The sequence below is a fragment of the Balearica regulorum genome, chromosome 1, assembly GCF_011004875.1.
Source record: "Balearica regulorum gibbericeps isolate bBalReg1 chromosome 1, bBalReg1.pri, whole genome shotgun sequence".
NCBI lineage: Eukaryota > Metazoa > Chordata > Aves > Gruiformes > Gruidae > Balearica > Balearica regulorum.
Genome location: NC_046184.1, coordinates 44545855 through 44573442, shown reverse-complemented (window position 1 = coordinate 44573442; position 27588 = coordinate 44545855). Strand labels below are relative to the sequence as shown.

The 27588-nt window shown below is 35.3% G+C and overlaps 1 protein-coding gene across 10 annotated transcripts in view; it reads right to left on the bottom strand.

Moving 5' to 3' along the window:
• The window catches only part of PTPRQ (protein tyrosine phosphatase receptor type Q), a 146151-nt gene that overhangs the window by 104302 nt on the left and 14261 nt on the right, over nt 1-27588 (bottom strand). For 9 of the 10 annotated variants that reach the window (XM_075747610.1, XM_075747618.1, XM_075747678.1 and 6 more), the window contains 15 exons: nt 26850-27119; nt 25388-25648; nt 23783-23913; nt 23473-23602; nt 21530-21680; nt 20921-21027; nt 20284-20381; nt 16231-16393; nt 14689-14949; nt 11632-11792; nt 10576-10687; nt 9406-9632; nt 5392-5461; nt 3118-3317; nt 1458-1707 (listed from right to left, as the gene is read on the bottom strand). In XM_075747610.1, coding sequence (XP_075603725.1) covers nt 1458-1707; nt 3118-3317; nt 5392-5461; nt 9406-9632; nt 10576-10687; nt 11632-11792; nt 14689-14949; nt 16231-16393; nt 20284-20381; nt 20921-21027; nt 21530-21680; nt 23473-23602; nt 23783-23913; nt 25388-25648; nt 26850-27119 — 2592 coding nt within the window. Of the gene's footprint in view, nt 1-1457; nt 1708-3117; nt 3318-5391; nt 5462-9405; nt 9633-10575; nt 10688-11631; nt 11793-14688; nt 14950-16230; nt 16394-20283; nt 20382-20920; nt 21028-21529; nt 21681-23472; nt 23603-23782; nt 23914-25387; nt 25649-26849; nt 27120-27287; nt 27401-27588 lie in introns of all 10 variants that reach the window. The other variant, XM_075747682.1, reaches the window with a different exon arrangement.

Below are 27588 nucleotides of genomic sequence, written 5' to 3'. Positions count from 1 at the left end.
TTAGCACGTAAAAACATCTTTCCCACTGAAGCAAATGAAAGGTAAGAAAATAGAAATAATGAGGCAAAACATCTATTAACTCATAATGCCTTCCTAACAAATCACCAGTCAACAGCCAGTCTCCAGACAGGTCCCTTGGCGTGCAGGCATGCAGGACTCACAGAGGAGCATTTTAACAAGCACCAGAATGCTCATAAGGTGAAGATCTACTAGAGATGGATCCAGAAGATTGGGTGTACCAGTGTGCTGCTAAGAGGAAGGACTTCCTGAGGCTTGGGCCATGAGGCCTGACTGCCTGTGGCTCCATGCACACCACATACCTACCCACGCTGACCAGTAAGCCAACTTCTCTTTTCCCAGACCGTGCTTTAATGGATGAACCTTGGATGTACAGGCACCCAGTATGCAAGGACTTAAGATCTTATCTTTCAAACAGCTGACATATTTCTACGTATTTGGCAGAACTAAACCCCACTGCATAAGCTTTTCATCACTTTCCAGAGTTTTCTTATTAGCAGAGCACCTATCCTAGGATGTTAACAGGGGGAAAAAAAACCCTGGAAATTAACCCTGAGATCACTAGAACAGAAACTGTCCAAAACTTCATTAACCCTAAACAGAACAGCAAAATAAGCATATTTTAATTTTAGCAAAGCAATTCAAACGAACAGTGCTAGGAAGGAATCAAATTTATTTTCATCTGAACAGTGCTATGAAATCTGGATGTACGAAAGGGGAACCCAGTCACATCAAACTGTGTCAGGCAAAAGAACGATGTACTTGCAAACAGAAAGCCAGAATAACATTCCTCTAGAACACCTTTTTGGTATGGCTCTATTAATAATGTTGCCCACTACTATAAGCCATTATAAAACTCCTGCTCCTGGACAACCTTTGTTTCCAATTCTAACTTCTCAGTGCCTTGCAGGTAATCCCAAAATCAGCTTTCCTAGTGTTTAAAGATTCCTTCAGCACTGAACAACTTTCTGCAGTAGGTCCAGATTGAAGAACCCTGGGACAGAACTCTTCGTTGTACTGCTTATTTTTCCACAAAGGCAAAGAAGCTTTAAGTGCATTGCTATGTACACAACATGCATACTTTTAAAATACTGTGCCTGACACCTTTTCCCTTCATCTGTATTTTTAATTCTCCTTCCATTGTGCCATTAATTGCATTCTTAAATTATCCTCAGGTTTTCATAAAATTTGATCTGTCCTGATCATGCTTTGGTATCTTCGACTTTTAGTAATAACTGAACTCCCACTCACTGTACATTGTAAATATACTAATAGTTACATACACTTCAGTTGATTCCATCAGGTAAAATGAAGCAATTATGTAAATAAAAGAGCATGATACAGATAAACACAGATTCAGACTGAAGAATCTTGCAACATAACTTCAAACTTTTCATATAAATCTGACAACTTTATTTCCATGTGAAAGCAGTATATACCTGATTCTGGTGTCCGGACAATTGCACTATCAATATAACCTGCTTCCGTGGTAACTGCAGAGACTTCAAAAAGATAGGTGGTATACGGCCTGAGGTTAGTTACAACAAAACTAATTGGTTCATTCCAAACCGAGCTCATTTGACTTGGTGCTTCTGTACTTGGTGTAACTGTAGTCCGTGAAGGAATTGTGGATTTGCCAAAAGTAGTTGAAGGAGTGGTAGTACTCCACAAAAAGGATTCACTGTTATCCTATAAAGACAAAATATGAAACATGATAAGCTACATCTATAATCTATAATTGTAAACATATGTAGATCAAAAAAGGCAGACCACCTTTGAAATAAAATTACCCCAAATTGGTTCTCCTTTTAATACTTCAATTCTCCAAATTTAGGTTATCGTTTCAATAGCTGACATTGCTAGTACATCCTATTTGTGACAGTATTTCCTGCCTTATCCCAAAAGTTCTCAAATCTGACCAAGCAGAAGCAACTCTCTAGGATTCATTTAATTATTCCCAGATTCCATTTTCACCATTCAGTCTCTCCCTTAAAAAAACAGTCCGCTAGTGAGGTCCTTCTACATCACATGTATCTTATATGTATGTATGTATATATAAATATATAGCATACATATATCCCTATATAATGAATAAGACCAGATAGGGGTTTCATAATCCATACTGTCAGGAGACACCTCTGAAAAACTGCTAGACATTATGATAACCGATGCTTATGATTCAGTCAGTGGCAGTCTCTCTTCTCAGTGCTGAATTAAATCAGCCCGATGTTGGGAAAGTTCATAATGTCTAAGATGATCTTCCAAATAAAATCTGAAACCAAAGTCCTGAAAATTTTTACAATTTAAAACTGCCCTTTTCATTAAAATACTAAGTCTAGCATTTTGGGGGAAAAAAAATGGAAAAAAAAAAAAGTTAGGCAATATGACATCTAGGTAATCACAATTCTGCTCAGAATAAAGAGGAAAAGGAGAATACACACTGGAAAAGATAATTTTCTTCAAGAAATTCTGAAAGGTATGCATTGGTTACAGGTCTGAATCCAATGAATATTCAAAAATCAGAAACCTTTCAAATAATGCTTATTTTAAGAACAACTCAAACTACAAACATTTTTTTAAAAAATCACTCTGCTAATAGTGGGTCTTATTTTGATATGAAAAGTATGTAAATAATGTTGAAATTTGATACACAGAATAAAGCATGCATTTAAAATATAAAAAGTGTTATCATATTATCTATAATAATAATATTAACATTACACTATGTCTGCACTGTCCAGAAAAAAAAAACAACCAACACAACTGTAAATTCTGGTGTAAAAAACAAAAATAAAAAAAGAAAGAAATTCAAAATTATCTATTTCATCATTTTCCATTAAAAGGACACCAAATTGACCCTTTCTTAACACTTTTACTTTACAGATTAAACTGAGCTTTTCAAGGAAAAGTATTCCATTTAAAATATTCCAGAAAGGTTTTTCTTCAACCATTATATCCTGCCTTGGGCCTAAGTTTGTAAAGTATTTGGGATTCTTCTGAAAAGCAAGTCTCTCAAGTTTTTATGTCTCAAAATTCAAATGTAAAACTATATTCTGCATCTTGAGTCTATTTCTAATTTAAAAGGTTTATAGCACTTACATTACATTCTGGTAACCTCCCAGACAGAAGGTCCTCTACTTTAACCAAGACATCTTTCACTACAATTCCACTTCTTGCATGTTTCACACTAATCTTGAAACTAGTTATCTTTCCATTTGGTTGCCGAGGGAGAAACCAGATCAGATTTACAGCTGAATAATTTAAGGCTTCAACTGTGAGATTCACTACTTTACCTGGAGCTTGAAAACAAAACAAACAAAAGCAATGAGACATACTTTTCTTCTCAGCACTGGAAAAAAATATCCCATTTTGTTTTGTAATGCCATTTCTAGCTTCCAAAATCTGAAGCAAATAAATAACAACCATTCACAAACACATGTAAAGTAGCTGATATGCAACCAGCTCTTCTCCAATCTAGTTTAAGTGAGAAATATAATTATTTCAGTCTCATAATAATATAGTAATTGATGTGGTCAACTTAAAAATATTCTTCTTAGAAGCAACTCATCTACCATGTCAGAAGTAGCAAATTTTTGCTCACTTCTGTTTGTTTAAGAGCATATGACAGCATCAGGTGTTTTATTTCACTTTGTCTGTGTCATCTTTTGAGCTGGATATAGATTTTTGGTAGCTTTAAATAGCTCAATTTAATTTGAATATTCATATTACTACAGAAATGTTGTTTTTTGTATCAGTGACAGTTTCCAGATTCTTTTGTCAGAGCATCTGTATGAATCACAACACAAAGCAATGGGATGCAGCCTCTAAATGAGATTTTACAAGCTATATGAACCTTCCTGAGAATTAGAGCATTGTAGCTCTCTCCTAGTCCTGTCTGTATGGCACAGGCAGTAGAAGTTCCTGCCTTAGTACTGAGGAGAAAAGGGTTATGCTGACTTAAAAATATACACATATACAAGTGTCCACAATTACAGATCTTCCACAGCTGAATTGAGACCGATCCTCCAAGCCTCATATTTGAGTCTTGCTTAGGCCTTGCTGAATCTCTTACAGACCTTCCACCCCCTTCCCCCTCCTCCCAGACTACAGCTTTTATATTTCAATAATTCTATCTTCTAACTTTCCTACTTTAAACTGTACTTCTTCATGTTGATCAAGATGTTGGGGTTTCTTTAACCATCAAAGCAAGAGTTAAAAAAAGAAAAAGTTGAGAAGGTAAAAGTATAAATGTAGTACCAGTGACACAGAACTCTCACCTAGAATTTGAAGAAACCTTCAGATTACATTTATAATAAGGAATACTAGCTTTAACAAAATGTAAGCAGAAATGCATCAAAAACTAAAAAGCTCATGTTCTCATATGGAGAAACATTGATGTTTCTGTCAAACATAAGTAAATAAAGGTCACAGAAATAAGGTTTTCTACCAACAATAACACACAAAGAATGTTAAAAACAATGATTTTGCATAGCTCCACACAGCAAGTTTACGACCCATTCTTATATGTTGTTTCATTACTCATTGTGTTATCCCAGAAACCTGATGCAGAGTGAGGATTTCCTGCCATTAACTGAGATGTGGCACTTTGCAGTTTGCACAGCTACGGAAACCAACCAGGAGTCCTAAGCACAAAGGGATGATCACTGCCATGATGGGGGCAGCACAAATTCTATATTCCACTAAGACTTGTTCACCCCAACGTAACTGTCCAGGTGCCAGGCTCTTCAGCCGAGGCCCAACTGCTCCTGGAGTGTAAGCAAGACTACAAACACTAAATTAATAAAGATTATGCAAATTCAGACTATAATTATAATTGTTTAATCTTCAAAACCATCAAGTAGAATTTTCATTTCAGCCTCTTTTTTTTTTTTCCTCAAGAATTAAGAAGTAAACGCTTAGTAAAATACATTCTGTGCTGGGCTTTGTAGAGAAGGCACTTGATTCCAGCACTAAGCAAACATGGCTTGACATAAGTAGGCAATGCCAGAGCTGATCCCACAACAAAGTTTGTCTCCTAGTACTGCTGCAGGCAACAGCAGATGGGTCCACTTGAGAGGTAGCTCTGCTCTCCTGTGACCTTGCTTTCTGGAAGCAGCCTACTAGGAACTAGCATAGGAAAACCCCAACAGAAACAGATTCGCATATTAGAAATCCCTATGTGCACACACCCTAAATGCTGTTACTAGCAAATAGGACAAAATGCACCTTTTTCACTGAGAGAAAAAGAAAAGAATTAAGATATTGTTCTAAATGCATCAGAATTTGTTCAAGCATGAAATGTGCCATGGATACATTATTTGAACAAAATAGAGCATCTTTAATTAAAATAATTAGCAGCTTTATTAAAATTACCACTTTCTGCAGTCTGAAAAAGAAAAGGATCGCTAAATATTCCAACACCAGCACTGTTCTCAGCAGCAACCTACAGGAAAAAAAAGCCACATTAGAGAATCTATAGGATATATAGTTTCAGGGACTATGAAAATCTTAAGGATACACAGAGATGCACCTTATAGCTATTAAACTATAAATATACAGATGAACATGCTTTTTATAGCTGTATTGTTTATTTTATACTCAACATGTAAATGTGAAAAAATAAAATGGAAAGATTATGAAACAGTGTAAGAAATTGAGAAAACCATGTGTGAATATCCACACTTCAAAAGTGCTGAGTTCCTATTTTATGCTAAAGTCAACAGCAAGAATAACATCAGTAACACCCCTTTTCCTTACACGATTCAGTTAAACCAGCTTCCTCATTCCTATTTCACTTGTACTATAACTTAAAAGAGTAAAAAGTAAAACAGGTTCTCTTTTATTTCTTGAACTCCTGAAGGACAGCAAGTGGAGGTCAACCTCCCTCAGAGCAGAAACCCAAAGAAAGCATGTCTTTTGACAGAGAGACAACAGGTCAGGGAACTGTGGATGCACTTTATGGTGGATGTGCCTCGATGCTCGCAGAGTCTTCCCGCGGAAGGGCAGTACATTGAGACTTTGGTAGAATCTATGGAGATCAACAAGGACACTATTTGCTCTGCAATATAGACTTACTGACAGTTTGACTCAGTGATGGGCCATGGCATGCAATGCTTACAAAGAAAGAGGAATTAAGTCTGACTCCTTATTTTGAAAAGAAGTGACAGAGACAACAAAAAGTAAAATGAGCAAAATTCCAGCAGTGATGATGAGCAGTGTGTGAAAGAAGCAACGCGAAAAGCTCTCCAGCCAGGTTAAAGCTGGTAGAGCCATCCCCTCCTGCCAGTGTCAGGGAACAAAGGTATGGCAGTGGTGCTGAGGGAGCAGAGAGTGCAGACTGTGGGGAAAGTGGGGTGAGAAGGGGCAGATGTGCAAAACTATGTGTGGGTCATAGTGGAAGTGACAGCACGCAGCGGATAACGAAGGGCAAAGAGAATGGAAGGAGCCAGCAGGTCAGAAAGGAAAACCATTCTAATCACATCTCTGGACTAAACTGTACATCTTTCAGAAGACTGTGAAGCTATTTAAACAAAAGCACTAAGCCACGGCAGACAAACTACAGCAAAGAAATATGAGGTAACACAGAAGACTTAATCTAGGATGTAAAGGGATGCATATGCCTATGACCACTTCCTAATGCAGTGCATGCTCTGCTTGGTGAAGAATCTGTATCACTGGCCAGCTCCTTCGTAAGCCATGTAAACACCCTCTCCCCATGCATGCACATCTCATGACTCCAGCCAGCCCTACCTACTTCTGTGTCACAGAGAGAACGACTTGAAACGTCCTTAAGCATTGAGGACTTCTACAGTAATTGCAATAGCTGAGGAAATCACATGGAGATCTTCAGGGGGTTGACAAGCAATCAGAAAATTCTGACAGTATTAAAATTACATAATACAAATCTAAAGGTATGTCCTCACCTGAACACTGCTTTTTTGTTATCTCATCTTAAAGTACATATTGTAGAAAGGGTCCAGAAAGGAACATTAGCATTAAGACAGACATGGAAACTCCCATTGGATATGTGTAGTTTCAGAGTTACTATGACATAAGTATGCAAAAATAGTAAAAGGTGTCAGCTACACAGCCCAATAATCTTCAAAGAGAAATCAAAATAAATGCTTACACGATGTACAGTTAGCTTCTAGAGATCACTGCCAAAAAGAGCCATTACAGAAAAAAAGCTTGGAAATATTTAAAAAGGACAAGTTTACTATGCAGATAACACAGTACTATCCAAAGTTCAAGTAGCTGCAGCTCACATTTGGATGTATTAATTTTTATGCTTTGAAGTATGTTGCCACTAATTATTTAAGTCTAGAAAAAAAATCTTGAGTGCATATTTTTACAAAATTATCAGTGATCAGATGTTCAAAATTATCCAATGTTCTCCAACATTTAATGAATTATCACTTGTAATGGCTATTTCTTTACAAATGTTTTTTTCATTAAATGTAAAGAAATTAAGACCAGGCTGTTATAAAGAGATTGGAAACCCATATTCAAAGCTTATAAGCTCTGTTGAGCTGTACTGTCACAGTATTTACCAGAAAGAATTTCACAGAAGGACCAAGCCAAGTACCCTAAAACAATAAAGAACTTTTACCTATGCAAAAATCAAGAGCTACTTATAAGTGACACAACAGACTCCAAAAATTAACCAAAGAACCACAAGAAATTGCTCAAGAGAAGGAAAACATTTAATGTTTCTTTTTGGTCATGTCTGTGAGACAGAAAAAGTGTTTCCACCTGAGTTGTTATTGAATCTGTGAGGTTGCTCATGGGTCAGGCGGTCAAGGCGCCCACCAAAGCAGTAGGTAACGTAACAACCCTTAGCTTGGCAACAGACTTTTATTCGCTCATGAGAAAAGCCATGTGGTCCCTGCTAGGCAGAGGTTGTTGGGTCACAAAGTCACTTTCCTGAGTCAAATTCTGCTCTAAGATCAATGTTTCAGGCACCAGCAATGGGAAGGATTGCCTCCCATATATATTAACAAAGGGCAAATTATTGCTAAGTAAAACAAATAATTTTAAATGTCCCACAATTTGCCCAGGGAAGATTCATATATGGAGCAAAGAATAGAATTTGCAAAACTTTTAATGGTGAACCCCACACAAGTGCTACTGAGGTACCCAGAATTGCAAATTGAATTCTCTTAATAACTTCATTTGTCTGAGGAGATTAATCTGCTTAGAGACCAAGTGATAATACTTTTCTCAAATAGTAACTTTTTTTGTGGTTTTTTTTTTTTTTTTTTTTTTAACAGATGACTGGAGGCAGGAGATCAAAGGATAAACATTTCTCCAGCTGTGGATATACTGGCTTTTATCAGCATGGTCATCGCAACTAGATTCACAGTGAGCAACTTTCCCACAATGGCAGACATAAGTACATTTTTACTTTTTTACACACACACACACACACACACAAACCTTTACAAAGAATCACTGCACAGCCCTATTCCTAGTCTGGTCAACTTCAATATTTTTTTATAGCTTTGCACTGTATGAAGTTACATGATATGGAATGAAAGAAATCAAACACATCATTTCATTCTTGATATTGAAAAGAAGCACCTCTCCAAGGTTCTTACGGAAGAGTAAGTCAGGTGAAGAACTGCTTGGCAAATATTACCAAGAGGACTGCAGTTCATTTCTGTCCACCTGAAGTCATCTATTGTTGAAGCATTCGGAGATGGATCAGGCGTGCCTAATCTCAATGTAAACAAATTCCACATATACAAGTCACGAAAATACATCTACTGATTTTGGTGGTAGATTCACTGTGAATATCTAGGCAGTAAAATCTATGGAAAAAGAATGGAAAAGTATGACATTTTTTATTTCAGGAGATAAAACTAGGTAAAACTCCCAGGCTTAGGGAAACCAGGCTAAGGTGCTTACAGGGTATATCTAAACAGATATTTAGGCAAGAAAACTCCTTAAACCAATTAAGTTTACAATAAAAAAAAAGAAGTATGTACTCACATGCTTTTCTGGATCTGTTTAGAAATGATTTAGAAATCTATATGTAATATCAAAAGTGTACCAGTGATTCAAAAGATTAAATCTCAATGAAGATGAAGAAGGATTTAGATGTTTTTGAAAATTCTACCCTTTGCTTTTTACTTTTTACCACATAATGCCATATGTCAATAAGAATATCAATAGAAGAAACTACATTTTAGTATGATTTTGGTTGTAAATTATTTAAAGTGGATTTAAAAACCACTACTGTAAACAAATACCTGGCTGATGTATTTTGTTATATGGCAACAGTAATTGGCAGTCCTTCAGAAAACACTATATGGACCTACCATAAACTCACACAATTTACAAGAAATTGGAATTCAAAACACTAAAAGGCATTCATAAAGCTTTTACCGTAATTTCATAAGTTGTTCCAGGGTTGAGACTGGTAAGAAGAACTTCCAAACTATCTGGCTTTGTTGTGACCTGTGTATAAGCTGTTTGCATCCACGGGCAGACCTCTTTATATTTAACAATATAGGAGACAATTCTCCCATTGGGATGCAGTGGTGTATTCCACGACAGCAGAATCCCAGCAGAGCCCACTCTTTCACCTGCAAGGAACACAGGGGGTCCAGGATCTTAAAAAAAAAAAAAAAAGTAGTTGTTTTATATATACAGACACACACATGCACACACATAAAAAATAATTTTTAATTAAGTTTCCAGATAATGGAGACACCTTCACAGCTTCTGTAAAGAAATTAAATCATCTGCCAACATAAAACGGTATAACTACTGAAAGCTAATGATGTACTGTTGAATAAAAAGCTTTTTTTTTCTGGCTAGAGTCCTGTTACAAAAATGATTAAATGAATTTTGGAACACCAGGTGATGTACTGTTGAATAAAAAGTTTTTTTTTTCTGGCTAGAGTCCTGTTACAAAAATGATTAAATGAATTTTGGAACACCAGGAACAATCTTCTATAAGAATGTAAAAAATGTAATGCTCAAGATCTTCATGGACAAAACAGAGTTTAATGCCAATTTAATATTTGAGATATTCTATTATGTGTAATTTCAGTTCCTTTTCCTAAAACCATTCAAAACCAAACTGCACTCCCTCACAAAACATGTCTGATATGGCTACATTTTTTTGAAATCTCTCTGAAGTCTACCACTATACATATAAATTGGGGTATGGATATTACTACATGACACAATAGCAAATTTTCTGAAAGTTTATAAATTGTTGTCCTTTGTGCTTTTTTTTTCTTTTTTTTTCCTTTTTTTTTCTTTTTTTCTTTTCTTTTTTTTTTTTTTTTTAAATAGCCAAGCTAATGGACGAATAGAACTACAACTCACATCCAGGGCTGCTTCTTAAAATTATCTGACAGAGAAACTCTCATGCTTTCATAGGATACCTTAGACTCAAGTGTATTTTTTAATGATTAAAGAAGATGAAAAATTCTAATGACTGTTCAAAACTCATTATCATTTCTCAGATACTACTGTGCATATAATAAATTCAAAAAAGCATAGTTAAAAAAATCAACAAAATTTCATCAGTCATTATTAACTCACTTGTCACATTTGTTGTCACTGTTCTACTTGCAGGTGAACTGTAGAGTGAAGAAGAAACTGTAGAAACTGTAACATTGTATGTTGTTCCAGGAATAGTATTAGAAATATCAGCCTGAAATAGGACATAGATTTATTTAAGTCTTTTACCAAGAACCATGGAAATGAAAAAAATCAAACAAACAAACAACAAACCCAAAAGTTTAAGTACTGCATTGCTGGAAGTGATCCGTTAATGAGTTTTTAGAAATACAACAGTATTTACAACAGTAAAGATAGTAGTTTACATCTGTTAGCTACGGTACAGTATTTTGCCATCTTATTTAACTACTCTCCATAAGATTTGTATAACATTCAATATTAAAGAACAACAAAATTAATTACTAATGTTATCACAGAATCACCTGTCAGTGCATCTATAGAGGTTTTTCTGTATCATCATCGTTATCAAAGTAAATATGAAGCATTATAATTTTTTTTTTTAACGAATAAACACAAAAGCAGCCTGAAAAGCTTACAAGTTTCTCACCCTTAAGGTAGCTCATCTTTTGAAATAAACATAATTAACAACTTTTTAGCAAGCATTTATATAAAATACCTGTATCTTTGCAGTTCCAATAAAAAGCAAAAGCAAACCAACCAGAACAACCATTATTTCTGTTAATATTATTGTATTTTCCAGACAGCGGAATCAAAAAGTGCTCCTATTTCTTTTTGATGGCTTAGCAGTGAAATGTTGCCTGCATTAATGATTTAAGCACAGATCTTCCTGGCAAGTACACAATTAATGAGTCTGTATTACTCAATAGCTCTGCCCTTCCTTTGTTAAACTATTCATGAACCCTTGGATGACTGGCTGTATCCTTCTAGCAGACTTAAATTCACTACGTGTTGTTACGTAACAAACTCTGGATGTTGAAATTTGTTCTCACCAATTTTTCATTAATACTTTCATATTCATATTTGCATCAAATAGCTAACTAGGCAAGCTTGAATTCCTCATCAGCACAGTGCATAAGGAAAAGGTGGCCATGCAAGTCCTGTAATAAAAGCACATACTTGATACTCCCTAAGTCCAAGATCTAGGATAACAACAGAACCCTGATCAGGAGCAAGATCCACGTGAAATCTGTCTACATGTCCATATGGTAGTCTCCAATACAGTGAAAAAGAATATGATGAAACATTGAAGAATTTAAGCCCTTCTGGCTTTGCAGGTTCTGAAAGAGAATTGGGGAATAAAAAACATTAACTTCAATAGCCCCCTTTACAAACATATTAGAAGGTACAGCTGAATATAAAAGCATCCAGGAACAGTGTACTTGCTGCATGAAGGATGATTGCTGATTAGCCTGGATATAGCAGTACATTATGCTACAGCTGCTATACTACCTCTGAGACTTGGTTGATAACCTCCCAACTATGCAGTGCGGACATCCCCATTTGCAGAGAGCACGCTCAAGTGTCTCTGCTCAGTGTTCCACTAACAAAGAATCTCTGCACAGTCCTGGCGTTACTGCTGTCCTCAAGCTTAAAGCTAGCACTGCTACTGTCATAAGGAGGGCTATTGTTAAAATCCAACATACAGCTGTTGCTTGTTCTTTTGCTAGCCACAGGGTAGTTAACTCTTATACTCTTCCTATATTTAGAATCCCTGTAATTCCATGAATTCTAGTGAGTTAAGTCCACTAAATTTGGATGGTTTACTCCTTTTATTAAAGCCAAACCTGTCACACCATTTCACTTTCTTCTGCCCTTAACTGCACTTTTAAATCTGTATCATCCACTCAAAGCCTAAAAATGAATCCGATTTTAGCTTCAATAGCTCATTAAAACATTATCTACCTTTAATATTGTATAATTTATCCACGTGTGCAATCCGTAGCCATGTGCATCTGTCTCCTTTCTACTTTGGAAAGATGCACAGCTAACAACTGTCCCTATGTTTATTTCCCAGAGCAAGCCCAGTCAGTGATGCTATTCATCACATTTGAGATTCACCACTACCCTTGCACTCAGTCCTCTGTCTGCCTTACTAACGTGGTTCTTCAGAACTCAGACTAAATCTTCGTGTACTGCTTATACATTAATATCGTACCGTGCAGCCTGAATATCATATTATTGTATCCTGAAAGAGCTCCACTCCTTTCTTATTTACTGTAAATCTGCTGAGATTATATATCTTTCATGAACTCTTTACATTGACTATCCAAATTTGCAGAATCATTTCAAACAGATTACACCAGTTTTGCTATCAGTCTGTCTGAAATACTAATATATCCAAATATTACCTTCAGATTTTATGTTCAGTCTATATTTGTCTTATATGTAAGATTTTTAACTTGTTGCTTTATTTTAATACTAACAGAACAAAAAAAATATATATGTGCTGGTGTGCAAGTGCAACTGAGAGTGTAATTTCTTCCTTTTAGTATATTTTTATAAATTTTAAGTCCTACTGCTATCATCAGTACTATTATTTCCATGGATCTCAACTTCCTTTAAAGCTGGATTTTATGCTTACAGAGGTTTTTTTATACAGACCCATGGTTAATCTCTGAGTGTACAGTTATCACAATACTTAAGGTCATCTCTTTACCTCAGCTTAATTACTTCTGACGCAGCAGTAGAGTGTAAAAATGTCCTCGTGGAAAGAGAAATTTAGTCCCATGAAGCTAATGCTCTTCCTACTATTATCCCATGACTGAGAATTACCCTTCCCAATGATGCTGAAAAAAAGGCCTCAGTTCTACCCTTCTGCAGATTTAACCACATCATCAGGGAATGCATATGTGTGTGGTTCACTCGAGCCTCATTGCACCTGCTCTTCTACAGTCCTCTCTGTTTCATGTACATGCACGCACATTTCTTACCAGCAGTGGTGGGCATATTTGTATAAAGTATATAGCCAGTATATTTGTGTAAAGCATAGTCAGAACACTTTGCTGTAAATTTCACAATTCCACCTACAAAAATGCTACTTAATATCGGCAATATATATTCTGAGTGAGTGGATTGAACATTAGTTGAGGTCGAGTAGATACATTAGTGAATACGGAGTGCAAAATACACGTTATTTTTTCCAAAAATTAACCGTTATAAACCAGCAGGCTTAACATCGCAATGTAATCTAATACATTTAAGTAAAAGGAAGCACAATTAGATCAACCAAACTGACTTAAATCTTCCCTGCATTGGAAAAAAATACTAATTGTAATTAAAGCTTTATAGCATTGCAGTCCTACTTTAAACTTTAAAAGACATGTAAGATTTTTTCTTATTAATTTTACCCTCAAGACTTTACCTCAAAACAAATGTAAGGATTTTCACCCCTATGTCGCTTTATTTTAAAGGCTCTCTTTGACCTCTTGCTTCAGTCCCCCTGACTAAGGTAGAAGCACCAACAGTTTGTCAAGCACTGATCCCAAAAGCATACATAGAAATGTCATGACATTTGGTCAAAGTAGTCAGTCAATGACAACTTCCAACACTTCTCAGGTCTCTCTCATACCACCATGTCATTGCCACAATAAACCCTATAAAAAGTAGTATAAGAAAGTAATAAAAGAAATTGGTTGAGGTAGTTCTAGTGCATCTTTCTGCTCTTTAAATTTCATCTGTATTTTCCATTATTACATTACAGTAAACTGCAGACACATGTGTCGAGATTGAGATTTTACCTTACTAAGTTTTAATCACAAATCTAAGAAGAAACAGTCCTTGAATGGAGTAGTTTACAATCTAAAGCCTTAAATCTACAAACATTTGTTAACTTGTTTAACTTCACTCACTGCAAAACCCTACTGAAATCAGATAAGGTAAAAAGCTCGTGCATAACTCTTTGCAGGATAAGACCTGAAAAATAATGAAAATACTAAAAATGGTCAAAAGAAACGCAGCACAGCTAAAGAAATTATGTTTCTGGTAGCATATCACCAGATGCAGTTTAAATAGGGCATGGGTAATGTATGTCCACAACCACAGAAAACTATTACATGCAAGATCTCTTGAAATTTCAACGTTATTCTACAAAGTGAGATGTACAAAGCTAAATGTGCACTGTTATTGACAGCTACCATTGACTGGCAAGGAAAGAAAGCAAGAAACCATACAGACCTGTTACAATTTCAATGAAAGCAGAAGCTCCTTCAATATTTCCTCTTAGTCTTTGCAGTGTGAAATTATAAATGCTCCCAGCAGTCAGGTCTGTAACACTGAAGTCAGTCAGTGCTCCTGGAATCCTGAACTTGTTTATAAAGGTGTTGTTTGATAAAGATGCTTTATAAGAACTGAAGTTAGTCTTGGTTGGATTCCACATTAAAGTTGCAGAGGAAGTATTTACCATTTTTAATGCCAGACCGCATATCCCAGCTGGTTCTACAGTAAAAATTATTCAGATTAATAAAGAAAAAAATAATGCATAGTTCTTAAAATATAAGAAAAATACCATTTAAAAAAATAAATGGGTTTTATTTAAATGATTTGAGGGTTCATAGCATCATGAAATACTCATACAAATTTTAGAAGTATGTTTGTATGGATACATAGTAAACGGTGCCATTATGTTGCACAGCGAAAAACCTGGGGATGTACCTCCTGTGTGCACTATGTAATTTATGGAAGAAAATTCCAGACTTGTCAGATCTTCTATAAGAACACTAACATTGCTCACTGGTGAAACAGGATGAGAATGGAACACTTTGTAGACAGAATTAGAGATTTTATTCAGTTAAAAGTTTTCTAAAATACATCATGGAATACAATCATGGAATGGTTTGGGTTGGAAGGGACCTTAAATATCATCTAGTTCCAACATCAGGAACATGATGATGATGATTCTGCTGCACTTTTCATTGACAAGAATCTGCAGGACTAGATCTGGGTTTTTTCAGAGATTCAGTCATCTTTGAATAACTAAGTGCAGAGCCTCCTTGACTACCAACTGGGTTAAGGAGTTGTAGTCCAAACAAACGACAGAAAATCCATCAAAGAAGGATGAGGTCTATGACATGCATGTGTATAAATCTGGGAGTTGATTTATTTTCTGACTACACTTAGCTGCTCTTTATCTGCTTTGACAGTCCAGAATACAATATAGATCTTTTCCTTCAAATTTCTGCCACAAACAAAACCCTTCTCTTTTTACACTGTATCACAGGAACATTGGAAAATTCATGTTTGCTCAGAGACAGGAAATGAGTGCAAGATACAGGTGAATTTTCTGGAAATACAATTCCTCTTACTCTTTTAAGCATTCTGTGGCCTTGTACAGGAGCAATCCTCCAATCTTAGACCATGGGCTTGCAAGAATTTAAGAGATGCCGAAACAATTGTAAACAAGATGCAAGGTAATTCCTAAAGTATAGGATGCTATTCTGGTAAAATCTTATTCTGCTAGAGCTGGAAGAATTTTGTGAGTCCACCTTTTTTCAAATGGGTATCTGCAGCTATGTCTTCATACTCAGTGAGTTACTTACAAGACTCCTGTTTAAATAACTATCATATGAGGAAGCAGAACTTGCCCCCCCAAAGTTAAAGTTTCTTTTTGAACTGTGTGACCCTTTTGAGTTACTTACATACAATGATTTAAATGTCTCTGAACATTGACTGTTTTTCAAAAAGAAAAAAAAAAAGACAAGTTATAATGTATTTCCTTACTTGTGATGACTTTTTTCTCCACAGCCACAGAGGAATCCAAGCCTTTAACTGTCCTTAACTGAAAAAAGTACTCTGTCCCAGGGGCCAGGTTTTTCACTACAGCTCTGCTGTCATAAACAGTTCTGGTAAGCAGCTTTTCATTATTCATCAGATAATATGAAAGCTATGGAATAAAAATAATTTCTGATATCAGACTATTTCACTTCACAAAAGCAACATTCAGAGATTTCAACTACCTGTTTATGTAAAAAAATTTCAATATTTTCCACATTTTAAAGGAAAAAAAAAAATCAAGAATATGGCTTAAGCTTTATATTATGTTCCACAAGGTTGATGATACACTACTTACTCTAAGATTCCTTAATAGCCCAGTGGTGAAAGCGGTTACTATAATCTTCAAAAGTATTTGGAGGAAGCAAACTTAAGTCGTGGTTTACAGGTGACATGTTTTTGCTCTTGGAGGAAGGATAATAAAGTGTACTCTGACTGCTCAGTCACACAGCTGTACTGACCAGCTGTACAATTAACTACAAGATAGAAAGAATGAGAATAGCCAAGGGGTAGAAGAGCAGTCTAAGGATTAATCAACAGGATGAGATAAATTTTTTTTTATTCTAAAGTGGAGACACTTTGAAATCTCTGTATCTTTCTTGTAATAAAAAGCCCCAAAAATAAACAAAATCAAACAAAACTAACCAACCAAAAAACACCTACGCACTGTTCAGACCTGAGATTCTGGAGTCCCAAGAAATCAGCCACTCAACTCTGCTCACTGGTATACCTTGAAAACTCACTTGTTTAGAGCCCCTGCAGAAAATAAAAGTGCTGGAGATGATAGATACCAAGTAATTGAAATTTGGGCACTTAACTCCTAAAGGCTGTAAGGATTCCTTCTGACCTCCCAGATAACTCTAAGGTGAGAAAAAAAATTCCTGTGATAGTCCTTTCTGTGGACACATGAAAATGTTACTGCAGACTGTTTCATATCTGCACTAGTGAAAGGCAAGATGCACACTGCATCCGCCCTGCAGAGGAGGGCTCTAGACAGACATCTCCAGCACGCACACATGAGTTTCTCAGGCGTGGCAGTTAGTATTAAGAGATCAAGAAGGTTTGCAACTGTCTACATTAGTGTGTCCTGTCCTGCCATCCGTTATTTCCTCCAACAGAAGAGGGATATTCTACACATGGCAGTGACCTGAAAGTGCTTGGGTTCAGTTGCTATTCATTTGGGGAGGAACGATCCAATTCCCCTCTGTATATTTTACCAGCACAGTACCTGTTAATACACACTAAATCTTGGCGACTGTCATCACCTTAGTAGAATTACAGCAGTGCAAAATGCTAGAAGAAAAGCTATAGATTAAAGATTTACATCTAGTACAAACAAGTTAGGAAAGTACCTTTTGTGCACTCTTTGCTACAATATATTGCATAGAAAGTCGGTGAGCTGGGATAATTAATTTTAAATGATTAGTAAAATGATCCCTTTTATGCAGGTGCACCTTACTAAGCAACCAGTCTACTGAAGCCTTTCTCATTAAAGATTTAAAGATAAGCTCATTTATTCAGACAAAGCACTGTCTAATGTGGCTGTTCGCTCTATGAGATGCCGAACAATAATACTGTGCCATAAAGATCAATATTACAGATGACAATTACTTTCCACAGGATGGTAAAAATAACCTGATCCCCACAAAAGTATATCTGAACTGGTTCAAAACATGAATGAGATAATTGAATTTGATTTTCAAATTTGTAAAAATGCTCCAGGCTACATCAAGCAAATTGTGTTGTGGTAGGTTAACTGGCTACTCTTACTCATTCAGATCAATGCAGCTTTACACTAATGAAGAGAGAAGAAATGTCAAGAAATTATACTAAGAATACTCAGATTTCAAGTTTTAGGTAAGGATATAATCAAAGTCATGGGGAAGAGGGAGGAAAAGAATTGGACGCTGTAATATTGGGGTATAGACTGTGTAAGACCATTATAGCAAAATACTTTGTCTTAGGGTAGTGCTACATACTAAAGAATATCCTAGTCAAGTAAGTTAACCATACAAGACTATTGCCTGAAATTGTTATTGATTCAAATGACAAGTTTAAAGAACAGTTTACTATCACAAAGTTTTATTGACCACGTGACCGTGACTACAAAATGCAAATAATAATACAAGACAGACTTCATAAGCCAGGATACAAAAGAGAGACTGGCTGAATGTCATAGTGAAACATGATCCACAGACGAAGCATTCAGATGCCACAGTGGATTGTTTCTGACCAGAGAACTGAAAAAACAGAAATAACTCTAGATTTTGTGGTAAGTGTTGCAAAGGATGTGGTTCAAACTACAAATGCTGAAGAGCCACTCTGTATACCAACCATGAAATATTAGTACTCACCTTCTTTGTAAGAATAGAACAAAAAAATCCAGCATAGTGACATTTAATTAGAAAAGGAGAAATACTTTAACATGATTGAGCAAATTAAAAGGAAATTATGAGGAGCACCCAAAAGCATCGTGGTATGAAAAACATTGAAATGAAACTTTAATACATAATACACCACTCAGAAAGTTTGTAGAGGGAATGTAGAAATAGCAAAACCATTTGAACAGTGAAGAGGATTACTTAAATAAAAGATACCCTTTACAACTGGAGATCATGTCAGAACAAGAAAAATAAAAACTATAAACTTGTCTAATTCATGCAAGCCACCTTAAGAAGCACAAGGAAGCAGAGCAGAGTAGAAACACACATCAGCAGGCCAAAAGAGACCGAAGAGCAAACTGAAAATGGTATGACAACTAATGAAAACAATAATTTAAACACACAATAAGCTTATCAGGGTGTTGGGGAGGCCACTAGCTGACCAAAGTACAAAGGGAACACTCAGTACAGACAAGCCCATATGAGAAACAGTAACTGAATTATTTGTTTTGATGGTCAAGGATGTGCCCAACACTGAATCATTATTAATCAGCTATGAATTTTGAGTCGAATTGAGCTATCTTAAATTGGTTTGTCCACAGAAGAGGTTTATTAAAAAGTCTGACAGTAGTCAGAAAGGTAGACAGCATGTTATTGCCTAGGAAAGGAATAAGAAGCAAAACAGAAAACACTAATAATCTTTTGATAACTCTATTGTGCACCTACATCCTAGGTGAGCACCTGATCTCAAGAAGGATATCAAAGGCTTAGAAAAATTAAAGGAAAAAAAAAAAAAGAGCTATAGAACAGCTTCCACACAAGAATATTGCACAAAAGACAATTGAGAAATTAAAGCTTATAAAATTATGAAAGGTAGAGGTGAATAGGGAAGTACTAGCTAGTTCTAATACCGCAAGAACCTAAAGAATACCAGGTTTAAAATAAAAAGAAAAAAGTGTACTCTTTCAAACAGGGCACAAAAAAAAATTTGAAGTATAAAGGATTAAACAAATTCAGGAAAAACAGTCACTGTTTTTCTTATGTATGTCCAGTTTCAACCTATCACTCAGGAAATCCCTAAACTATCCAGTGCCCAAGGCCGGAAGGGTACAGGAGGTATCAAATATTTGCAGTTTTGGCTTGTAAGTTGCTTCATTAAAAAAAAAAAAAAAAAGTTTTATTCTGCAACTTTCTAAACAAAACATTTAGATACTTCTATATAGAATGAATTTTTTATTTTGCAGTTTAATGAAATTAATTTGTATTACAAATTTGGAAAGGTAAGAAAAAAAGATTACATTGCAGTTGCATTCAACCCCTAACCTCTAATCTTCTTTTTCATTGCACTCTAGCTGAAAAGTCAGTTTTTGAAAGCTTTTAAAAGCACAATTTTATAATCTTTTAAAAAAATTGTTATGTAATACGAAATATGTATTTAGCCGAGCTTCCCCCATAGCAGTATTTCCCTGCTTTCCATAAATTTCCATATTTATGTGGGTTATAAAGACAAATATTAATTGTTGAGTTTGCAGTACATACAGGATGATAATTTCACTGAGAAATTTAAAAAAAAAAAAAAGGTGTAAAGGATTACATTGGTTTCTTGCCATTCTTATCTCACCTGAAACATATCAAATCCTCCTCTTGGTAGTTTCCAAGAAAAATAGACTGTATTTTCTTCTTGCCCAAACACCTGTACATCTGATGGTGGATCAGGATCTGAGGTAAAGACAGGAGTGGATGCAAAATTTAATATAAAAATAATCTATATTAATTTGAAGGACATTAATATCTACAGAAGACACTGCTGTAATTCATTATTTTATAGTTCAGTGTAGAAGCAGATTTCATTTTTTACTTAAGAATATAAAATAAATTAAATTCACCTCTACATATTAGCAATAGAATCAGAAATAAAATAAATGTAAATTTTTATGGGAAACATAATATTATTTATAATAGTAAATAACAATATATGATATATTAAGTTATATTATATTATAACATAATATTACTGTTGATTCAGTTACTGGCAGAATCCATTAACTACAGAGGAAACTTGTTTGTATTTTAAAAGCTTTTACTTAGTAACTTTCAAGGATGTTTAGATTGAAAACAAAGGCATATATACATTAATCTAGCCATTGTTAAGGTGCATTGATTTAATAAGGAATAGTTTTTTCTTAGACAATACCTTAACATGTAACAACCCTAATTATCTGAAATCATGAAAAGTTATTGATAAACCGTGAACCTACAGGTGCTAATCTTGAGGATCGTGAGGTGACTTCTTTTTAATCCATTTGTTGTCACAATACTGATTAAGAAATCAGTGCCTGGCAGAAGACTCTCAAATTTGTACATTCTAAACAGATTTAAAACAGAGATTGTATTCTTTAGGATTTTAGAAACACGTGTATCTTCATATGTTAATTCTTTATAGTATTAACAGATATTATTTACACACAATGGGTGTATACATATGTACATGCTGTCAGTCAAAACCTATTTTAGTATGATAAAATCTTAAATAGGATGCATCACACTAGGGTTCACAGCAAGTTCAAGTACTAGAAAGTCTTAACAGATTAAGCATGCAGAATAACACACAGGTTCTACTCGTGCTCACTCCAGTGCAGTATTTTGTTTGCTCTTCTTTGCACAACAGTCATATGAAATTTGTAATTTCTTAAAAGATACAGTTCTTAAAATGATCTTTTTTTCACATGACTATAGTAATGTATATCAACTAAAACATCAACTCTGTATCACATATAACTAACATTGCAGGCTACTTATTTTAAATATACAGTGAAGCATCTGTTTTGAGTTCATGTCAATTATTTTTTTAAATGTAATCCTCATACCTTACACTGGAAGGTAACATTTTCTCCTCATTGAAGACCTTACTGTTTATTGAAATAACATATCCATCAAACATGTTTTGGGCTGGTGGCCAGGTAACAGTTATTGATTGAGAGTCTCTGCTGTGGTTCAGATATTTAACTGCACTTGGTACTGTGTGACAATAAAAAAAATGCATTGCTTTTAAAATACAATTTAAATACATTACTTTATGGCAGGACTCATGTCATCAAAATGCAATGAAAACTCCAGAAAATTTATGTCATGCCCTTGCTTATCTCAAGGATACATAGATAATATCACTGTGGTAATGTGCATAGGGACTTCAGTTACCCACAAGATCCAGAGCCAAACTGGTTGCTGCTCTGTAATGCTACTTAGTGCAGTTCTGACATCACTGACATGGAGTTCCTAAAAAATGGACAATTCCTCAAGAAAAGAAATGTCAGTATAAGAAGTAACATATTGGGCTGAGACCAAAGTCCCCACTAGCACAGTATTTTGTATTCAACAGTGGCCAAAAGTGTATGTCTACAGAAAAGCAAGACTTACATGGAGTGATAATCCCCTTCAGTAATCTCCCAGACTGCAGTTTGCAGCCCAAGGATTTCCTGAGCCAAAGGTGATTTCTGTGAATTTAGTAAACCGCAAAAGATTTCTCTTTTATGAATGTCTTCAGTCTCCACTTGAACCTATGACCACAATCATCACACAAAATATCATGTGGCCAGAAGTTCTGTAACTTATCTATAAATTTAATATACGACCATTTCCTTTTGCTTGTTTTCTACTTGCTCTCTTCTAGTTTCAAGTCCTTAGTTCTTGTACAGGAAATGTCAGTGAATTATTATTTCTTACTCGCTCCATAATTACCTCTCCGTGACTTTTCCTCTCACAAATGATTTTACACTACATCATTGTTCTTGTATCAGTTTAAGCTCCGTGGTTCCTTAAATGCAAAACACTACATACTTTTGATCATGGTTGCTGCCCTCCTATGAACCTTTTCTATTGCATCTACAAAACTTTAATTTTTCACATTAGGGACCTGTTAGAGGAACATGCCAGATCCAACAGCCTGAGGTCATGTCCCCAGGTCCAGCCAGCAACAAGGCTGAAGCTGTATTCCCAGCAGACACCTGTACACAGAGCACACAGATACACCACATACATACACATAAACGTGGCCGGCCACACAGATCACAGACAAACACTCAGAGTACTCACACGAACACAGACAGCATCAACAGCCTTGTCCTGCTCCCCTCTCCGGCTGAGAATGGAGACAGAGAGCAGCTCAGAGACTTTGACCTCCCTTTTAATGTAGTTTCACTGGAATAAATTTTTCTTAATTAAGAAAGGAAAAAAGTAACAATGAAAAAATGGGTTTTAAACGTATAATGGAAGGAAGCCACTAGCAGCTAGGAGAAGAAACAGAACAGAACAGAACTATGCAGCTGAGAATCAAATGTCCTAACCCAAAGTAGAACAAAATGAAGAAAACCCTAAATTTAGTCCTGATCTAAGGAGAGGCCAATGAGAGAATATCATAAAAATAATTTAGCTCTGAACAACTAAGTGTGTTCAAACTCAGCATTGAAGTGAGAAATCAAACATTAAAGAGAAGTCTAAGAAAAAAGACTTTGTTTTCTGTGATTTTGATAGCCAGACAGTGTGCAAGCATCAGTTACTGTACGGTACACCTGCTTGAGTCATTATGAACTTAACGATGGCAGTTCATTGTACACTGTAACCATATTCAAATTCTTAAAGGACACAAGCAGCCAAAGAATAAGGAAAGTAACAACGAAAGAGAATAAAGAGAAAATTGTGAAGATGATTGAATTACTTTTGTCTATTTGAGACAAAAATAAAATTCAAGAAGAAAGCAAGACATATAGATGGAGTAAAACGAATGTTGAATATGACAACATTGTGGTCTCACCTGTCTCTATTTCCTTTGTCACAAAAATACTGTCCCTGAAACCTTCCTTTTCTGTCCGAATTGTAAAGTTGTACAGCTTACCAGGAGTAAGGCTGGAAAACTCTGCTGTTTCTTGCTTGACCTTCTGGACCTAGAAAACCAAATACAGCTTTCACAGAACTGCTTGCAAAATTAGCTTATCATATGTAAATGGTACCTCCACATATTTTAATGGGAGATATAGCTTTTAATATAACCTCCAATTACTTAATAGAAGACTTTGAAAAATAATTGCATTGCCCATACACAAGTGGTCTTTTAAAAAACATACCCTGAAAGCCCTTGCACAATTTGTACATGTAACTTCATATTGCTGAAAATCTCCATCAGCACGGTCCCAAGCAAGCTGTATTGAAGTGTCTGTAACGTTACCTTCTCGTACATTGAGTGGAGCTGCCAGACCTACAGAAGGACATAAAACAATCTGAGACTTTGGTCCGTCCTACACTTTTTATATCTCCTTTGGAGACAGAAAAGCAAAGACAAAACAGATTCAAACAGAGGGCAAAATCTGATCTCCAGCATGCAAACACACAGACGTTCCAAAATAGAAAAATGGAGAAAGAACAAAGAGGTAATACTGCCACAATTTAAAGAGAATTGCTTGCTTGTTTATCTTAAAATTAGGCAGAGCTGAACATGCATTTCTCCCTGAGGATAGAGCTGGCATGCATAGGTGGGAAAGTCCTCCAGAATTAAGTTAATCACTCCAATACCACCACCAGAGTGCTCAGAATGTACCTAAATTTTGTCAAACAGCTCTGCAAAACTGGGTAGACCATGCAAAACAAATACACTTTATCCCTAATTAGTATAACCTTGTATAATACAATTCAGATCACATTACAGAGGAGCTTCCACTCTTCTCTGCATCTCTTTCATCCCCACCACAGCTGTTGCTCACTGGAATGTACCAAAATTTACATTTTTTTCTAAGAAAAACTGTATACATGTGAGGAGTCAGGGTTTTTTTCTTCCAAGATTTTGGGGCCCCAGAAAGAATCCCAGACTAGGATTTCTACGGCAGTTTCACACTAAATTTAGGAAATGCTTTCATAAGATCAATTAAAACCCAAGTTTTTATTAAAACTATATTTTAAGAAAAATCAGCTTTCAAGGTTTTCACTATTTGGTGAAGAATTTTTCTGTCTTGCCCTCATTCTCCACTTCACTCTTCCTTGCTTCATTTTATCCTATCTTAATTTTTCCTTTTATAACATTTCTAGTCTGAAAGAAACAGAGCACAAAAGAATTTCAAATGAAAATAATAAAACAGGAAAAGAAAAACTTCTAGAAGTATAATTATAATAAAAAAAGGAAAGTCAAAACAATTTCAGCAGTTCTTAAGTTCTTATTAGAATTCCTTTTTTAAAGGCCTTGTTAGAAGGAGTCCCCTTCCCGTAACACATTTTTGATGTCTTTCTTATTGAATTTATTATCTTGAAAAATGGGAATGTCAATGCTTTTATTATTTGCTTAAAGATGCAGTGGGAGGAAAAAACTTCCATTTTCAAAACTTCAATTTCCAGACACAGAAGTAACTCCATTGATACTCATCTTCTTGGCTCAATTAAATGGTCAAAATGTGTCTTGTTTCCCAAAAGGACAACAATTCCTGACATACTTGCTAGACATTTTACAGACTTGATATAAAAAACACAATTTAGAAAGTTTAGAAATTATAAGGGATCATTATAATCTGGTCTAAAAACCAGCTAGTGTGAGTATAATTATTAATTGCTTACACAGATGTATCAAGGTGATTTTTAAATAGCCTGTCTTTTCTACTGCACTGAAATAAAAATAAAGTTAAAAGAGTTAACAAATAGAAATTTAATATTGTGCAATTTTATAGGTATAAACTTAAAATACTCACATGTTTTTACACCAGATACATGGTAAAAGGAGCTCAACATTTTTCCACTTTTTGTGGAGACGCAGAAATCATATTCTGTTCCTGCAGTAAGGTTTTCAATTGTTACTTTACCATCACTTTTCAAAATGAATGTCACATTAGGTCCTCCTTTACTTGTAACATATATGCCATCAAACACTCCAGTATCAGGCATGCGAACAAACAATACCACAGCATTGCTATGAAGCACATAAGGAACTACAATCTGAACAGGCTTGGGCTCTAAAAGAAGAAAAAAAATCGCCACATGTTAAATCAGTTGAAAATAAATTAAATTAAAAACACACAATAAGTGTAAAGCAACTGGCCTGAGAAATATGCTTGCCCAGTGCAAATGAATAGCTACCACAATAAAACATGGCATTTCTCAGAAACAATAAACAACCTGACCTTTTTTAGGTGTTTATTACTGGAATCCTGAAGCATTTGACAAATAGTTTATGAATCAAAGCAAGTTAGGCTTCCAAAGCTATCAATGAATTACCTTTTCAACCACAACCGCATCGAGAAGGTAAGTCAGGATAGCTAAAAAAATACAGAAATGTAGATGTGGACAGGGAGATGAGCATGGAGGATGTGATACATTTGATGGATGCAATATTGACATGTTTAGTTTTCTTCCCTTACAGTTGGCTCTGACAGCTGTGAAAAATCCCATCTAGAATTTTCTGTCATGTATGTCTTGACTGAGGTATTAAATCTAATCCTATATAAAAAATTCTGAAAAAACTAAGCCTACTACCCTCCAAAATACTGTAATCATTCAGGAAAAAAATTACAACACAGCATTTTATATATCTATAACCTGACAGCTGCAGCCTTTACATACCACATGTATAAGTAAGTGAATCCTGCCCATTACTTTCACACATACAAAAAATTTATACTGTGCCAAAAGCACTTCAACTTCTTGGTAAATAGGACTAACAGGAAAGACCTTTTCATAAACAATGTAAATCTTTTACCTTTCAGCTACTACTACTTCTAACTCTTAAAGTCCATTCCCAGCACCCTCTCATGAATAATAGGGTAATTCCTTTCTCACAGTTCACAGAACAACTAATGCATCTCCAAAAACAAATAATCTGTTTCAACCATTTCAATATTTTCCTATTTCAATGCAAATCAATGATTTGCCCAATTTCTTCTGTCAGTGGGAACAGGATTCCCAACTATGGTCCTCATTGCAGTTATCAGTACTAACAATGTGTTTCCAAAGGCTGCACCCTCTCTGAAAGTTAACAACATCTACTTTGCTGTTAACAGTTAGCATTGGATCAATACATTTCATATCCTAGTTTTGATCCTTGGCTATTAAGCAAATCGACTTGAGCTACCAAAACTGTTAGATGATAGTCACGATAATGGTACTGATGTTGTGTGTATCATAGTCTGTAGTTCCTACTATTAAAAGATGTCTTACTTAAAGTGCATTGAATGGTCTTCAGTTCACTCATATTTCCATTTTTCACACTTGCCACTGCTATTTCATAAGCCATTCCAGGAATTAGGAGATCAACCTTGAATTCTTCTGTATTGTTTAGTAAAAACTTCTTAGTTTCACCTATGTCTGCATTAGGTTTCACTTGAATGTAGGATTCCTGACCCTCTGGTGGCAGCTTCCAGTGAAGAATTACGCTCTCTTCTTGGACATCCTCTGGGTGTATATAAACAGCTGTAGGTGGACTGACAGCTTGATCAAAGAAAAAGATGTCAGTATAAAGCCCCACATCAAACTTACTATCAATTTACAATCATTTCCCAATAATGCCTTTTGGTTTATTTTTGCTTCTAAAAATTTCATTATTTTAAAACTACTAATTGATTTAATAATTTCTTAAAATAGTTTGTAGACAACTACCTGTTACAGGCAGATTCTGCTTCTGTTTTCTCATAACAAACAGGGACTTACTTTACAAGCATATTTCCTTCCATTGGATAAATAGAGTAACAAAGATGACACAATCACAGTATCTATAATTAGAAAAAAGATTTATCTGTCTTCACCTACATAATTTGAGACATCATAGCAATGTTTCTACTTTGCTAAAACTAAATATACAAACCACAAATATTTATCAAATAGGATATCACTTCTTTAGCACATATTAATGTGCACTAAGTAAGTAAGTGAATAATTAAATAAGGGGATAGGTATGTTC